The sequence below is a fragment of the Rhinopithecus roxellana genome, chromosome 3, assembly GCF_007565055.1.
Source record: "Rhinopithecus roxellana isolate Shanxi Qingling chromosome 3, ASM756505v1, whole genome shotgun sequence".
Taxonomy (NCBI): Eukaryota; Metazoa; Chordata; class Mammalia; order Primates; family Cercopithecidae; genus Rhinopithecus; species Rhinopithecus roxellana.
This window is the reverse complement of record NC_044551.1, coordinates 6,323,386-6,341,118: the sequence shown is the minus strand read 5'-3', so window position 1 is coordinate 6,341,118 and position 17,733 is coordinate 6,323,386. Positions and strand designations below refer to the sequence as shown.

Here is a 17,733-nt window from a genome sequence, read left to right as displayed (position 1 = left end):
TTACAAATTTCTGCAAAACCACAGGATGTAAAGCACCATGAGGGAATCCTAATGTAAACTATGGACTTTGGGTGATAATGCTGTGTTAATGTAGGTTCATCAGTTGTAACAAATGCACCACTTTGATGGGGGGCATTGATAGTGGAGGAGCTATGCATGTGTGGGGCTAGGGTGTTTATGAGATATCTCCATACTTTGTTCAGTGTTGCTTTGAAACCAAAACTGCTTTTAGAAAAGTTGATTATTAAGACAGAAAGAAATCTCAGTACTGTTGAGCCCAGTTTAAAAAGGCAAAATTGTCGTATCCAGTTTAACAATAATATTCTTCCCTTACCATAAATCTGACTACATTCCCAGGGACTGGTAGTACAATCAAAAGAGCAGTTTGATCCTCCCTTTCTGTGCCTTCTTTTTGTAGTTCTTGCTGTTTCAAAATCAGGGATGAAGAAGAGCTGGGAGATGAAGAGAGGGCAGATGACTGCACATAACCTGATGTGCAATTACAATTCTTTCTTGGCTTCTTCAGTGAAGCCTGTCCTGCCACCCACTGGACAAGCTTCCATGTGACAGATATCTGAATGCTGGTTCCCTTATGGAGGACCTTCAGGGAGCCTGTTAGGGCTCTCTCGCCACATAGTGCCGTGACATGGAAGAGTTGCTCATATTCCTTCTCCTTTAAAATTTCTTCAGCTCCCTTCTGCCCCTGTTAATATACATCAAACTCTCCACACCTCATCCAGGAGACAGCTCTCTTGGAGATGGCTTAATGGCAAAATGTCTCAAGTGCGGCTACCTGCTGTAGTGTTTACTGATCCATGGGAAACTCACATAATCTAGTCATGCTAACCTGTGAGAAATCAGGCTTCTCCACTGCCTCCCCTTCCTCAACCCTGCTATCTCTCTCCAGGTATCAAGTACTCTTGCACAAAAGCAGATCAAAATTCCATTGTTTAAGCAGATACTATTCAATGAGCCCAATCGGCACATGGCTTTGTGTGTATGAAAGTGCCCAACCGTTTATAAAGAGTCTGGTTTGAGTCTTAGTTGCCTATTTTAGGGCAATAGTAAAAGTCCCATTCAAAAGCCTGTTATCCTTTAAAACGCAATGCATTTGATCTTATGCAGCGTTTCTTATTGTGTTCTGTGAAGAAAAACAATTCTCAACCTTGACTATGAGCTGTAAGCTGCCTGAATTTATGTATTTATCCTGCAGGTTTTGAAAAAATTGAGTGTAATCAAAATCCCGCTGGGAAGAAGTATGTCAAAAAGATTAATTAGAAGGAAAGCAAAAATGGTGCCTTCTCCTGCCTTTGTGTTTGTGTTAAACATTCTTAGCAAACAAGCACTGACATAAAATAAGTAAAGATGCCTTTATATACTTTCGGTTGTAAATTTTATTAAGGTCTTGAAGAGAGTTCTGAGTGTTTAAATAGTGTTTACTGAAAACCATCTCCAACTTTCATGAGCAGAAACATACAATTGGTAGATATGTCAGGGTATTACTGACAATGAAGTCAAAGGCCCCCTATAAAAAAAGCTATCTATGGCTTTTCCTCTCTTCCAGGAAAGATGAATTGCCATGGTAACACTGCCATGAAATAATAGGTCAGGTTTTATCCTTCTGCCTCAGGCTTATTCTATTAGGTTTTACTTAGAAGTGGATGCCATTGTAAAATGAATGTTTTTGGTATTACAAAACTAAACATCATGACAAGAAAAATCTGATCAATAAAATCTACTGGTGTGAAAAGGATGGACAAAGGACAATAAGTAGGGAGTTAAACCGATTGAAGAACTATTTAGCGGCTGGTTTATTAGTACTCTTCTAAAATGTGGGCTTGTTTCACAGATGCTTGTATAACTGAATGTGCATAAATGAAGCCAGGCTGACTGCACAAGATCAGTTGGGAAAAGTGGTTTGTAAATTTTGTTTTAATGGAAGATTAACTGCTCTAAGGAAAAAGTTGCTATTTCATTCCAAAAATAAATATGCAACAAGAAAGCATAAAATATTTAAGCTTCCTATTTTTGTTACATTTTTAAAAGACAAATTCAATACTGTTTTGTGCCTATTTATGGAAATTTCTAAAAATGCAACTTGGGGGCAAGTATTAATGACATTATACAAACAACATGGTGTGTAATAATTGAAATTCTGTTGTTTCTGTTGTTTGCGGGAGTTGTGTCTCGGTATATACATCATGACTTTACATTTTCGTGGAACAGTATCTCAATCATTTTGGGATGAAATTCCAACAGAAACTAATATATAATTTTTGTCACATCAAGCAACATTGCACTGTCCTTCTAATAGGACATATATTAGAATAAGAGACGGAGAAATAGATAGATACCTAGTTTTTAAAGTAACAAGGTATATCAAACCAACTTTTTTGAAGAGGTTCATTTGATGTAAGTTAAATGTAGAATATGGTAGTGGATTTTAGCATAACATCTTTCCTGAATTCACACAGTGAGACTATGTTTGACTTCTCCATAGACCACCTTGAATTTTCTGTAGTTTTTTCTTCTGTAAAGTACTAACAGTGTGTGTGGGTAGCTCTGAGATTTATATTGCCTTCAGTCTGATCATGAAGATTGCAAAGTGGGGTCAGTGACTGTGCTAGTTTCCTAGGGCTAATGTAACAAAGAGGCACAAATTGGGTGGCTTAACACAGCAGAAATTTATTATCTCACAGTTCCAGAGGCTGGAAGTTCTAAATTAAGGTGTCAGCAGTGCTATGCTGTCTCTAAGGCTCTAGGGAAGAATTCAATTCTTGGCAGTCCTTATCTTATAGATTCATCAGGCCAGTTTCTGCCTCTCCCTTTACATAGCTTTCTCCTCTGAGTGTTATGTCTCTAAAGTGTTAGGTATATAAAGATTAGGGCCCATTTTAACCCAAAGTGACCTACCCAGTGGGTACAGGGTATGCTGCTCGGGTGACGGGTGAACCAAAATCTCAGAAATAACCACTAAACAACTTAATTCATGTAACCAAACACTACCTGTTTCCCCAAAAACCTACTGAAATAATTTTAAAAAAGAAGACCTCATTTAACTTGGTTATACCTGCAATGACCCTTTTTCTAAATAAGGTCACATTCATAGGTTCCGGGGTGAGAAATTCAATGTATCTTTCTGCGAGACAATACAGCCAACAGCAGAAACTAAATTGAGGGATTTTGACACTAAATAAATTGTCTCTATTACAATTTAAATTGCTATGCTGTCTAGTTCTTTAGGAAAATAAATGGTGATATTATTTGTGTTATGTTTCATTACTAATAGTTACTCTCATTTTTTCTTTCCATTCAACTTTAAATTTTTGTAAATATACAGAGAATATGGTGTTCCTAATGAAATGCTCTCAATGTGTAGAATTTTAAAATGTACAAATATTAGAATAGGTAAAATAAGTTTAATATATACCTATCATAGTTCCTAACTTGTAATAGGTGTTCACTAAATGTTTATTGAATGAATCAATCAGTGTTAACATTAAACTATACCGAGCATAATTTAATCTGTCTTTAATGATTCAAAACAATTTCTTTGGGCGAAAGGTAACTAGGTATGAATTAAGAGATCCCCACTTGCTTGAGTGCTCAATGACTAAGTATTTATTCTATTTTACTTCTTTATGTCCGTTTGGAAACTCATTAGGCAAAGCATGTTTTTTTCTGTCCTGGATTACACTGTTCCCATCCCCCATGTCTTTTGACTTCCCCTTTTGGGTTTTCACATATTCTTTTCTATAGCTTAAGTAAAGTACTTTTGTTAAACAATTAACACCTATAAAATTGTCTACTCTATCATGTATCAGGATTGTCTGTCCTTTGATCTATTTTTCTCTGTCTAGGTATCCAATAAATGTATTTTGATCGTGGTTATATTATTTGAGTTATATTTCTTTACTAACAGTTACTCCCATTTTCCTTTTAATTAAATACAAAGAGAAGTAACCACTAAAACAAAAAACAAATTACAGTACAACTCCTACCTTACCAATGACTGCTATTTCCTCAGTTTTAAAACTGAATGTTATTTCTGCATGACCTTAGAAGGTTTTAAGAATTCAGTACATACAGTTTTAAAAAAGAAAGATTTCATTAGAAAACAAAATTCTAAGGCAGAAACAGAGTGCCAAAATTCAAACCGAAAAAGTTTTAAGCTACTACTTATCAAGCTGTTAATGTTTCCCATTTTATAGGTTTTTCTTGACAGATATTCAAGTATTTGTTAATCAAACTTGCCATTAATGCCAAAATTCTCCTAAAAACATGATTGGGAAATCAAAATATTTAAGCTAACTGAAATGATTTTTTTTTTTTTTTAAAAAAAAAAAGGAAAATGAAAGCTATCACTCATGGAAGAAAGTTTTTATTTTTTAATCACATTTTTATCCCTAATTTTCTCTCTGATATTTCCAGTTATGTTTTTCAGTCACCAGAAGCCTACATTTATGGAAAATCAAGTATATCCAGTTATTAGTGTCAGCTAGGGAGAGGAACAACACAAAGCCAGGATTTTGAGCCAGCTTCCTGGGCAAATTGGGGAGAAATACCATTTTAGTCAGTTACCTGAGACTGTTCAAGTTTAATTACATTAGTGGCACTTCACATTATAAAATGTTTTTTTCTTTCAGATGTAAACTTCTTCCATCATTAGTAAATGTCAATTATAATGAAGTGTTTTTCCCAGTTCCTTTTTTCCTGATATAACGGAAGAAAATGCTAATGAGTTTGTAATCCTGAAATTGTTTTCAAAGCCAAAACAAAGTCAGCTTGATGTCTGTTTATTAGCTTACTTTTATTCTCTGTATTTGGAGAATAAATTTTCTCATTTTATTTCTTACTATACTTTCCCTGCTTGTGCAATTTCTTATTCTCCCTGAGAGCTTTTAAATGATAAATATTACCAATTAGATTGTATTTCTGGGTTCAAATCATGAAGATCTTGCCCCTTGCCGTGACTCAAGTACTACTGAAAGCTTCTATTTTTTTTTTTTTTTTCTTGAAAGCTGGTTTTTCCCTCTCTCTTTTTTGATTTTGATGCATAATGGCTATTCAACCCTGTGGTTTCTAACAGTTTCCTGTAGCATTTCAATCAGAATATAATGGTGACTTGATTTCTTCTCTCTCAAAGATTAAATATACCCACAATATGAAATCGATGCATTTTATAACAATAGAACAAGTTTCTTTACTGTCAAAATGAAATTAACATCTTATGAAAAGGGGACAGCATCACTGGAAGAGGTCAACAAGGAAGAGAGAGATAAAGTCAGTTTTCCAACACAACATTACTCAGTGTCTGTGCTGAAAACATGCTTGACAGAAAAGGTCTGCATCACCTTTTAGCAGTGTCTTGGTATACAGGTTGTTTTCCCCTACTGAGAAATTAGGGAGAAGCTGTCTATTGCAGTGCAGAGAAGGCAGCAGGCATGGGGTTCCAACCTGTAAGAATGCTTTGTAATCAATGCCAAAAAAAAGTGTGACCAAGAGAAAAAGAAAGCCGTTTAAAGTTACTTTAAAATAGGCAAAATAAAAATGGTAAATTACATTTATAGATAATATGTTCTGGAAAATATGAACCCAAGCCAAATAAGGGAAATTTTTAAAATAGACTAGTTATAACTAGTTAGGCTCCCCCAGAAAGCTTACACATGTCACAAAAGCTTTGCTTATTCTTTGCATTTTAAACAGTCTTGAAGTTTGAGTCTGGTATTTTATCTATGTTATCTAATTTTCTTCTTTCTTTCACAGTTGGATATACTGCTAACTGAATTAAATCCAATGAATATATAAGAATATCCAAATAAGTTCAAGATTTGCTTCTGTCTGCCTAATTTGTATATTTGTCCCAATGAGCTACACTTTACGACATCTATGTTTATCCCCAGCATCTACATTTTTATTTTAAAATATTTATAAAATAGTAAGCAAAGTACAATAAAATATTCAAATAGTGGCCAAGTAATTTCTATCATATAGTCATGCAATTATGCAGCATTGCATTTTTATTACTATGGCTGGGATTCGATTCTTTTTATAAATTCATTAGTCATTTATATGCCTTTTCATAAATAATTTTTACTATTAGAATATTTAACATTTTTAGTGATGTCTTGGTACCATTTTACATATTAAATATATTAACCTTTGATCTCTCTGGTCTAAAGCAAATACACTTCCCAATTTATCATTTGATGTTCTATCGTTTTAATTTTACTTTTTTTATATTCAAGGGATTGACAGATTTTCATGTGGTGAAATCTACTTTCTTTTTTTGTTTTCTGCCATTGATAGTATGTTCTGAAAGATCTTCCTCACCTGTTTTACATTATTTCTACTATTTTGAGTACTATAATCTGTTTTCATCCTACTTTTGAAACTTTATTTTCTGTAAAATTACCAAATAAATACCTTATAGTCAGGTCGGCCTTACCCCTGCTCCAAGAGTAGAATTGTTGGCTTCATAAAAATTCATACTCTTAGCTAATTTTCAGTTCCATTTTATACCCTACATTCTTCCAGAATCATTCACTGATTCCCAGCCTCCTTTGATCACTCTTCTCTAAACTTTCAGGAGTCAAATAGGATATAACACAAATTGGGAAAGAGTTGTAGGCAATCTTTAGTTTCACACTGCTGTTCATGGTGGGGTGTAAGCATCTAAGCAGGTACATACCTCTGGGTGAAGAACAGCAAATTCAACATGAGTCCTTCCCAATAGTGACCTTATGAGACATTAATTTCATTGTGATGGTAAACGAAGCTGTTCCTGTGTGCAACACATTAGTTTTGCCTCCAAGGCCTGTTAAATCTTAGGGGTAGCTGGGATGCACTCTGCATCCAAAGGAGGCATTTCTGGGATAAGAGAGCCCAGATTGATGTCAAAAAGAATATAACATTTCTGTCCAAAGTGCTAAGCATCTAAAGATAACTAGGAAAGAGAAGTTAGATGCCAATCTCCAGGGAAAGTGGCAAAGAGAGAAACTGAAGAGCATTTGAATTACAAGTGATGCCCCAGGTCCTGAGGAGGGAGTTTGAGTTGAGGAACATTTACTCTAGCTACACTATAAGGTATATGTGATATATACAGGTCCACTTTGGTGATGTATCTGCCTCATTCCCAAATTTAACTGTTATATGCCATCTCTTTTGCAAGTGTCAAACTTCTGTACTTGTAAGCTGCTATCTTTATCTTATATTAACCTTGCTGTCCTGAATCTAAGGAATAAAAGCTAGTACTTGCCATTTATTGACCAATTTTTATGTGCTGCTCTCTGTGGGAAGCACTTTATGTGAATTACTTCATGGAACCCTAACAAGCGTGCTAAATGTTAGAAGGATTTGGTTTACAGAGGTTCAGTAACTTGGCCACATTCCTCAGCTATCTAATGGGAGAGAAGGCCCTCAAATCCGGATCTGTCTGACTCAAACATACATACAAAGCAGGTATTTTATTCCCATTTTAAAATTGAATAAACCAAGACTGAATTGCAAGCTTCTTAAAAGCGGGACCTTTTTATAAACTTCCTTTTTTCCCCACAGTGGCTTGTACTTAGTAGATAGATAAATGCATAGTGGTGGAGCTAATATACTCCTCTGATCTTAAACTGCAATAAAAAGCTCAAATTATAAATAAATATGATCTTTTTGTTTGTTTGTTTTCTGTAGTCAGATGCCGCTTAATGGAAGTAGACAAATGTCGAAGGTACTTTCAGCAGGTTCTTTACCAAAAAAAGAGTTTTTCAGAATATTGCAGAACTGCCATATAAAAATCATTAGGACATAAAAGTGGTTTAAAAGAGGTAGCAACTTATCCTAGATCACAAAGAAAAGAATAGAAACAAAGAAAAACATCAAAAAAAAAAAAAAAAAAAAAAAAAAACTCTCTGCACTTTAACTCCATCTTCCCACATTCTGGCTTTTTATTATTACAATTTACATATATTTATATTGCCTATCTCTTAACAGATTGTTGTAACTATTGTTGTTTTGATAGATTTGTCTTTTGGGCTTCATACTAGAGTTATGAGGGGATTGCTACCACAATTATAGAGTATTGTTGGTTTGTCTATGCCCTTAATTTTACCAGTGGGTTTTATACCTTCAAGTGTCTTCTTTTTGCATATTAATGGAATGTGTTTTCAAATTGAAGAATTCCCTTTAACATTTGTAAATGAGTGTGGTGGTGGTGACTTTTCTCAGTTTTTGTTTGCCTGAGAAAGACTTTATCTCCTTCATAGATAAAGGATATTTTTGCTGGATATAGTATTCTTGGATGGCAGGTTTTTTTCAGCACTTTGAAAATGCAGTCCCACTCTCTCCTGGCCTTTATGGTTTTCACTGAGAAACCTGTGGTCAGACAAATTGGAGCTCCTTTATATGTTATTTGCTTCTTTGTACTTGCTGCTTTTAGGATTCTCCATTTGTCCTTCACCTTTGAGAGTCTGGCTATTATATGCCTTGGGGTAGTCTTATTTGGGTCAAATCTGTTTGGTATTCCCTGACCTTACTACATACATCTGGTTATTTATCTCTTTCTCAAGCTTTGGAAAGTTTTCTCTTATTATTTCTTTAAATAAGTTTTCTATGCCTTGCTCCTGCTCAACTCTTTTGAACACCAATACTTTTTAGATTTGATCATTTGAAGTACAAATATAGAGTTTGGTAGAAGAAATAAGATGTAGTGTTTGATAAATCAGTAGTATGACTATAATTTACAATAATTGATTGTATGTTTTAAAGTAGCTAGGAGTGAATAATTTGAATGTTTCTGCATAAAGAAAAGACAAATATTTAAAGTGTTGTGTATCTTAGTTATACTGATTTGATCTTTAAAAATTATGTAAATATATTAAATTATTACATGTACCCTGAAAATATCTACATCTATTATGTATCAGTAAAAAAATCATTTGAAAAATCATTAGGGGAAACAAGACTAAAAAAGCTATACACAATGAGTACACTTTAGACTCTATTGTGACTCTTTTCGGAATTATTAATCATTTCCCAAAAATGTATTGCCTTATTTCTGAGAGATTATCTTTTTTTTTTTTATTCTTTAGGACACAGCAGGCCAGGAAAGATACAGGACTATCACCACAGCCTACTATCGTGGAGCCATGGGCTTCATTTTAATGTATGACATTACAAATGAAGAATCCTTCAATGCAGTACAAGATTGGTAAGTTAGAGCAAATACTCTATCTTATTGCTGATAATAATGGTTCTCTAGTCAACTCCTTCTTTCTCCCCAAAGCAGTAACCATACCGCAATGTAATATATGTGTTTACATTATACTACAATCCCACTTGTGCTTCATTTAAAAACAAATGCTGTTTATGCACAGAAGCATTATTTAGGGATTGATAATAAGTCATTCTGATGATTTTTCTGCAGTTTGTTCATTTCCAGTACTTTGCATTTTGTCATCATTGCTTCCATGGAAACTAGTGCATTGCTTTTGATTTTTTAAAATATAAATAATGAATAGTTTGGAAGTTTACTGATCTAAAATAGGGATCGAGAAACTATGGCTCATGGGCCAAATCTGGCCCACTGCTTGTTTAGTAAATCAACTTTTATTGGAATACACCCCCGTCATTGTTGTCTTTGACTGCCTTAACACCACCACAGCAGAGTTAAGTAGTTGCAACAGAAACCATATTGCTGGTAATGCCTAAAATATTTCCGATCTGGCCATTTATGAAAGATGTTTATGGACCCCTCATTTAAAAGATTTGTTAAACAGGTTATTCAAATTGAAAAATTTTGAAGGACTGAGATAAAGGATAAGATAAAACCAAAACCATTTCTGACTCACAGCTGCATCAAACTATCTGAAAATACTTCTGACCCTGATGAATGTTTACAGTGAGGGTTTATTCCTATGGCTACAGTATCCTGCATTTTGTCCCACCAGCACCTTGAGAGGAGACACTGAAAAGCCAAGGAGAAGGGTTATGAGCTCAAGCACAGGGCTAAAGAGGGCAGTTTTTCTGTGGAAAGAGCAAGAATCTAGGTAGGGCTTTGTATGACATTAGGAGGGAAATGGAGCTCCCAAAATGGAACGCCCACTGGTGATGACTAGGACTGACTGAAGAAATACCACACTATAACTGTAAATATAATCACAGATTATCTTATGTAAGGAAAACTTTGACAATACGTAGGCAAAACAGAAGCATTCTTTTTTTGTTTGTTTTCTATGATAATATTATCCAAAATGTTTTTTACATATATATATCAGTTCAATGAGGGTCAGATGCTATTAAAAATACTTCCATTTGCTTTTTTTCCTATTTTAATTGTTCATCTAGGAAGACTTCTTATTTACACACACACACACACACACACACACACACACACACAGTTACAATGCAAGAAATAATACTATTGGCGATAGCAATTCAAGAGAGAAATACAGGGTTATAAATTAAAAAGACAAGTTTAAGATATATATGAAAAAATAATTATCTTCCACTGAGGAATACAGAAGAAAGCTTAAATAACTATTCTTTTTATATTATTTTTAAGAAAACTTAAATAACTATTCTTTTTAGTAAACTGAATATTGTAAAAATGCCAGTTTTTCTCAAATTAATTTATAAACTCAAGGCAATCTCAATTAAATACAGCAGATTTTGTACAAAATGATATGAAATAGAAAATCCAGAGAGAAGCACAAATCTATATGAGGATATAGTTTATGATAAAAGTAGCATTCAAGTTAGTGACAAAAAGGTTGGTTCAATTAAGAGTGTTATGATATCTAGTTAACTGTCACATATAGCCTGAAACACCTATTGCTATATAATATGGTAATTTTAACCTTGACTACTTTCTGTCTGAAAATGTTGAGATCCAGGAGTCCCAGGTCAGAAGTGCTCTTTTAAGTTTTCCAAAAGAGCAAGATCTTAAAAACAGGAAGCCTCTGCCCAAAAGTCCTGCCTCATCAATGCCTGCTGAATTAATTAAAACTTCCTCAGCCTGACTTTCAGACATACATATTGGTGCCACTATATCTTCATGGCTTCATCTCTTACTATTCTAGAAGCAAACAAAACCATTCATTGTTTCTGGAGCCCAGCTTAAACTTTCCAACATTTGTGCTTCTTTTCTTCTATCCTTTTTTTCTCTGCTTTGCATGTCTCTTTCCTCAGTCTGCTACTCCATCTGCCCCAAGGCATATAGATTTGTCAAAAACCAACAAAAACCCCTTCTAGAAACAAACCCTTTTTTTCATCCAAAATTATATGATCACTTGATTTATTAGGGTTTTTAAATTCATTCAACAAGCACTCATTGAGCACCTAACTCTTTGACAGCCAATCTGTCAGACATAGCATTTAGTACCTATGCCAGCATTTACTATCTCAGTTAATAGATCCACCATCACCCAGTTATCTGATGTAGAAATATGAGCACTGTCTTTTATTTCTTCCTCTTTTACGAATAGAATCTCATTGACCACCAAGTTCAGTCATTTTGACTTTCTAAATGCCTCTCCAATCTATTGCTCTTTTTTCTTCCTATTGCCAGTATCTTAATCCAAACCATTCATTTAGGAGTCTTTTATCTTATGTCCTTATCTCAAGTTCCACCCTCTCCAGGTCATCCATCTGATTGTCATCAGAACTACATAAGTGAACCTTAGTACATCTCAGGCATTAAAAATAAAACTTCCAGTAATATCTTATTATGTACAGTAGTGATTCTGAGAGCACATGTTAATCACCTGTAGAGCTTTGACAACATATACAAGCCCAGGCTCCACTCTGGATCTACTAAACCATATCTCCCATGAGATACATGGGCATATGAATTTTTCAAGGCTTCACAAGTGATTCTGAAGCTCATTTCTGGCTAAGACCATTGATTTATAATGAAATCCAAACTCGATAACATAGTGGACAGTGAAACCTCCAAGTATCTATTTCACTGACATCATCCCCTACCACTCTCTTCCATTTGCTCTATGTTTCATCTAAACAGAAATTTTCTGTTTACCTAAACTCCATTCTTTTACTACCTCTGTTTCTCTGCCTGAAATACTTTCTCTGTTACCTTTAAAAAGTCTATTTACTTTTCAAGGCTCTTTTACAAAGCTTTAAAAGGTATCTCTACCCCTTTTCCTACCCCCTTCCACCTTTATTCACAGCGGACAATACTAGCCACACCCTCATCTCTGCACCCACACTACCCTAGCACTTTCTGAAGATCACAGAAGACCTAGCAGACTCTGCTATTATTTCATTATATTTTCATTAATCATTTTTCCCATTATAGAATACAATATAATACAATATATACACTCTTATTTTTTCTCATTTCTTTATTGTGGTAAAATATAACGTAAAATTTACTGTCTTAACCATTTTTTCTATATATACTTCAGTAGTATTAAATACATTCAACCATCACCACCATCCATCTCCAGAATTCTTATCATCTTGCAAAACTTATATTTAAACAGTAACTCCACATCACTCTCTCCCTGCACCCCTCAGCAAACACCAACCTGCTTTCTGTCTCTGTGATTTTAACTACTTTAAGTAGCTCATATAAGTGGAATCATGCAGTATTTGTCTTTTAGTGACTGGCTTATTTTACTTAACATACGGTCCTCAAGTTTCATCCATATTGTAGCGTGGCAGAATGTCCTTCCATTTTATAATATTTTATTATATACAATAAAATATACATTATATGTATCATATATGTTTTATATATAATATACATACACATACACACAATATATGTTACGTAATGTACATTGTGTGTATGTACATATATACACACAAAATATTGTATTTTATATTTATATATTTATATTATATATATACACATGTACATATACTATATTAATCCCATATATATTTTGAATGGATGATCTAAAGTACTAAACAGAATTACATCCTGATTTCCCAGCAAAAAATATAGAAATTACTTCAAACTGACATAGCCAGGAATTAATGGTTCTATTCTTCCCCTCAACAATAGATTTAAGATTGTATGTGTATTGCCGCTATGGCACCAATTATATTTAACTTTTTGTTTTTCTTAAGTGTATACTTGTCTTAGGTTCCTACTAGATGATAAACTATTTGTAGGGAAAGACTATCTTATTTATCTGTATTTCCTGTTTGACAAATAACTAGCACAAAATGGATATTTTAAGAAATATTATTAATTTCAAAAGTAAAAAAAAAAACATCAGAAATCTTAAGAAATGTTTAAGTAATAAGAACAGAATTGTATAATAAAAGAAAAAAGCCCTTTGGGGAAAACCATTCCAGTGCAGCTACTAAAACTTGCTTTACATGTACAGTATAATTGGATGGTGGCTGTGGGTGAGGAAGCTTGCTGATATTCAGTGATGGCCTTCTACAACAAGAAATAAGGTATTCTGAAAGAAATAAGCGAGAAGAAACACATTCTTTAAATTACTGGTCTCCAAGTGCTGATCTTAAGTGTATTAAAAAATACAGAAAAACGTATCTAGCAAAAAGAAAAATTAATTAAAGCTGAACTGCAGCTAAAGTTTCAGATACTCTTCCCAACAAAATGCACTTTGATTATTCAGAAAGAAATAAAAAGCTTGCTGACTGTGATTTCTCCAGAATCCTAAAACTATCTTACTATACAGAAAGAATTAAAGTTCCCTTTTTTTAAAAAAAACATTTTATTACACACAAATTCTGGTCTGTTAAGGAGAAGGCAAGTGTATTAATCTGTTTTCAAGCTGATAATAAAGACAGCCAAGACTGGGTAATTTATAAAGGAAAGAGATTTAATTGACTCACAGTTCCACATGGCCAGGGAAGCCTCAAAGTCATGGCAGAAGGAGAAGGAAGAGCAAAAACACATCTTACATGGCAGCAGGAAAGAGAGCACGTTCAGGGGAACTGCCCTTTATAAAACCGTCAGATCTTATGAGACTTACTATCACAAGAACAGCATGGGAAAAAACCTGCCCCATGATTCAGTTACCTCCCACCAGGTTCCTCCCATGACACCTGGGAATTATTACAATGCAAGGTGAGATTTGGGTGGAGACACAACCAAACCATATCAGCAAGCATGGAGATTTAGGGAGAGTAGCAAGCAGCAAGCTAACAGATTATTTTGAGGAAATGGAAGCTATCTCTTTTTTGAAAACACATTAGACTGTGCTTTGAATTTTCCAGTGGAATTTTATTTAAGGAGTTAAATTATCCTCTTTGGCCAAATTCCCCAGTTCTGTAAAATTAATACAAAATTAAGCTGACTGTGAGCCTATTTAGAATTTATTTAGAATCTATAAATTTTCAAAAAGAATGTGAGAAACTCAACACAAAAAAATGCATACACTGTGGTTAGTAAAATATGAGTAGAGAGTAACTCCCAAGAATCAGGATGATGGTTGTAGCTGTCATTCCCTTGAAACAGAGAAGAAAAAGCTTTATGTGCTAATAGGTTATTGGGACATATGGTGCCTGGAAGCAAGAGTGAGGAGAAAGGGAGCATCAGGGAAGAGAGAGAACAAACATGGAGGGGGTTGGGATTTGAAAACTGATGTCTACTTGGTAGCAAGTATAACTGACCATTGATCTCACAGGAACGCCTTCAGAGGTGCCTTATGAATAATGCATCTCAGGACAGACTATCTGGTAGAAGGAAGGAAGAACTGACCCATTAGCTCTTCTCTTCTATTGGTCCGATGTTCACTTCTGGGACTTTAACTCTTCCACACTTCCCAGTTACACATGTATGGGTGACTCATGGCTCAGTAGCAGGAGGGAAACTTCACTGTGGGAGGCAAGGGGTCTGTGGCATTGGCCTGAGATGAGCTGCTTTGGGCTGTGCCTGTGTCATAACATAGGTGATAGTCCAGAAGAGCCCTTGCAGAAGTGGTTAGCAGAAGGAATGAACAGTGGCCAAGAGCCCTTCAGACAGGTGAGTCTGGGAAGATCTGAGGGGCTGCATAAAAGGTGTCTTATAGAGAATTTCAAAGCTTATGAAAATCCAAAAGGGTCAAAACAGTTATTGTGCTTGAAATACAATTTGGTTATGAGATTGCTGTAAACCAAGGTAATAACCAAGGCCAAAAAATATTTTTTATATGTTTTATTTATTAAACATGATATATTATATAGATTTCATTAAAGGAAAGGAGAAAAAAAACATATCAATCTTACAGGGCAATAAGAAACTTCAAAAAAGTTTTTGTTGAATTTGGATGGAAATGCTTTTTATTTGGGGCACTTTGGGTTTATGTTAACAATAGCTTTTATAACTAGTACTAAAAAGGCTGTGAGACTTGTTTTTTTTATGTCTTAAAGAAGACAGAATATTTGAGCACCTTCAGTGAAGGCCTCTGTGAGTGGCTGGGCAAATATAATCCAAGCACATAGAGTTCTTATGGTCTCAAATGATCCAAGAACTGAATGGTAACCACTCAAGGATATGAATGGATTACATACTACCTAGACTTTCTTCTCTTAAATGTCGCTTTTGTACTTTATGCCTTTGATAGGAGCTGGATAGGCAGTTTGATATGTAAAATTATGCTCTCTGAGGAAGACTTCAGGTGCTTATATTCCATCTAATATTTTGGAAACCAGATGCTGACCTTATATTAATATATTTGCTCAATTCTTTCTAGTTTCTGAGCTTCTTTCAGTCCCTTGAACTTCTCATACCTCTGCATCTCTCTTCCCCTGGGCTCTGCCTTTCATAACAAACCATATTCCTCCAACTTTCACCTAGATAAAGCTAATTTATTCTCATCATTCAGATTTTAGCTAGATTCTCATTTCTTCTGAGAAGCTTTTCTTAATCCCAGAGTAGTTTAGTTGCTTATGTAGTGATTTCTAGAGACAATACTACCTAGTATATCTTACAATGTCTTAAACTGCTTATTTGGTTATCTTTTTTCCTGCTGGATTCTAACTTCCTCGAAGATAAAGAGTCTCTTTATCTTCCCCACTTTTACATCCCTGTGCCTACTCTAGTGCCTGGCACTTAGTGGCTCCTCAATATTCATGGAATGAGTGAGTAAAACTACATAGAAAACAGACCTAGTGAGGTTATCTTAATTAATTGGAGTGTTTTATAAAAATCACAGGGATGTTAGATGGCTATAAACAATCATACTGGAAGCTGCAATGATGCTTATGATGTGCTTCAGACTTGTCCATGTAAAAATGTGTCATCATGGTCCTTAACTAGGCTAATTTGCCAGGTATCTATTTGTTTAAATCTGCAGTTTTGTTGTGGGAAGTCGGGGACCCCGAACGGGGGGACTGGCTGAAGCCATGGCAGAAGAACATAAATTGTGAAGATTTCATGGACATTTATTAGTTCTCCAAATTAATACTTTTGTAATTTCTACGCCTGTCTTTACTGCAGTCTCTGAACATAGATTGCAAAGACTTCATGGACACTTATCACCTCCCCAGTCAATACCCTTGTGATTTTCTATGCCTATCTTTAATCTCTTAATCCTGTCATCTTTGTAAGCCAAGGAGGATGTATGTCACCTCAGGACCCTGTGATGATCATGTTAACTGCACAAATTGTTTGTAGAGCATGTGTGTTTGAACAATATGAAACCTGGGCACCTTGAAAAAAGAATAGGATAACAGCAATGTTCAGGGAACAAGGGAGATAACTTTAAACTCTGACTGCCAGTGAACTGGGTGGAACAGAGCCATATTTCTCTTCTTTCAAAAACAAATAGGAGAAATATTGCTGAATTCTTTTTCTCAACAAAGAACATCCCTGAGAAAGAGAATGCGTTCCTGAGGGGAGGCCTCTAAAATGGCCACTTTAGGGACGGCTGTCTTTTACAGTCGTAGACAAAGGGATGAAATAAGCCCCGGTCTCCCGTAGCACTCCCAGGGTTATTAGGACGAGAAAATTCCCACCTAATAAATTTTGGTCAGACGGGTTGTCTGCTCTCAAACCCTGTCTCCTGATAAGATGTTATCAATGACAATGCATGCCTGAAACTTCATTAGCAATTTTAATTTCACCCCGTCCTGTGGTCCTGTGATCTCGCCCGGCCTCCATTTGCTTTGTGATATTTTATTACCCTGTGAAGCATGTGATCTCTGTGACCCACACCCTATTCGTACACTCTCTTCCCTTTTGAAAATCACTAATAAAATCTTGCTGGTTTTATGGCTCAGGGAACATCACAGAACCTGCTGACATGTGATGTCTACCCCGGACACCCAGCTTTAAAATTTCTCTTTTGTACTCTTTCCCTTTATTTCTCAGACCAGCTGACAATTAGGGAAATAGAAAAGAACCCATGTTGACTATCAGAGGTGGGGTTCCCCCAACATCTGGTGCCCATGTGGTTTTTCTTTTTTTCTAAGTGCATGTGGGAACCTGATTCCCTTTGGTAGGTGCGGAGAAACATCATCGGTTCGGTCCACAGAAATGTGTGTTTGACTCCCTGATGACTGGTGAGTAGTCTGTGTATGGTCCGGGTTAACTGTGGGTCACACGGACTCTAAAAATTATACTTATCTCTTATATATGAGACTCTGGTTGAAACAGGGAATGGTTCGAGTACCCATGGAAAATATGGTCACTCTATTCAGGGCAGTGGTAAAATTCTTTCCTTGGTTTCCTGAAAAAGGAACCTTAAATGTAGACCTGTTAAAACAGGGAAGGGTCCAAGTAACCATGGAAAATATGGTCACTCTATTCAGGGCGGTGGAAAA

At 35.2% G+C, this 17,733-nt stretch overlaps 1 protein-coding gene across 2 annotated transcripts in view; it reads left to right on the top strand.

Annotated features, from left to right (window-relative positions):
- RAB3C (RAB3C, member RAS oncogene family) overlaps positions 1–17,733 on the top strand; it is a 296,500-nt gene that overhangs the window by 139,024 nt on the left and 139,743 nt on the right. For both annotated transcript variants that reach the window (XM_030927983.1, XM_030927982.1), the window contains exon 3: positions 9,081–9,199. In XM_030927983.1, the coding sequence (XP_030783843.1) occupies positions 9,081–9,199 (119 nt within the window). The remainder of the gene's footprint in view (positions 1–9,080; positions 9,200–17,733) is intronic.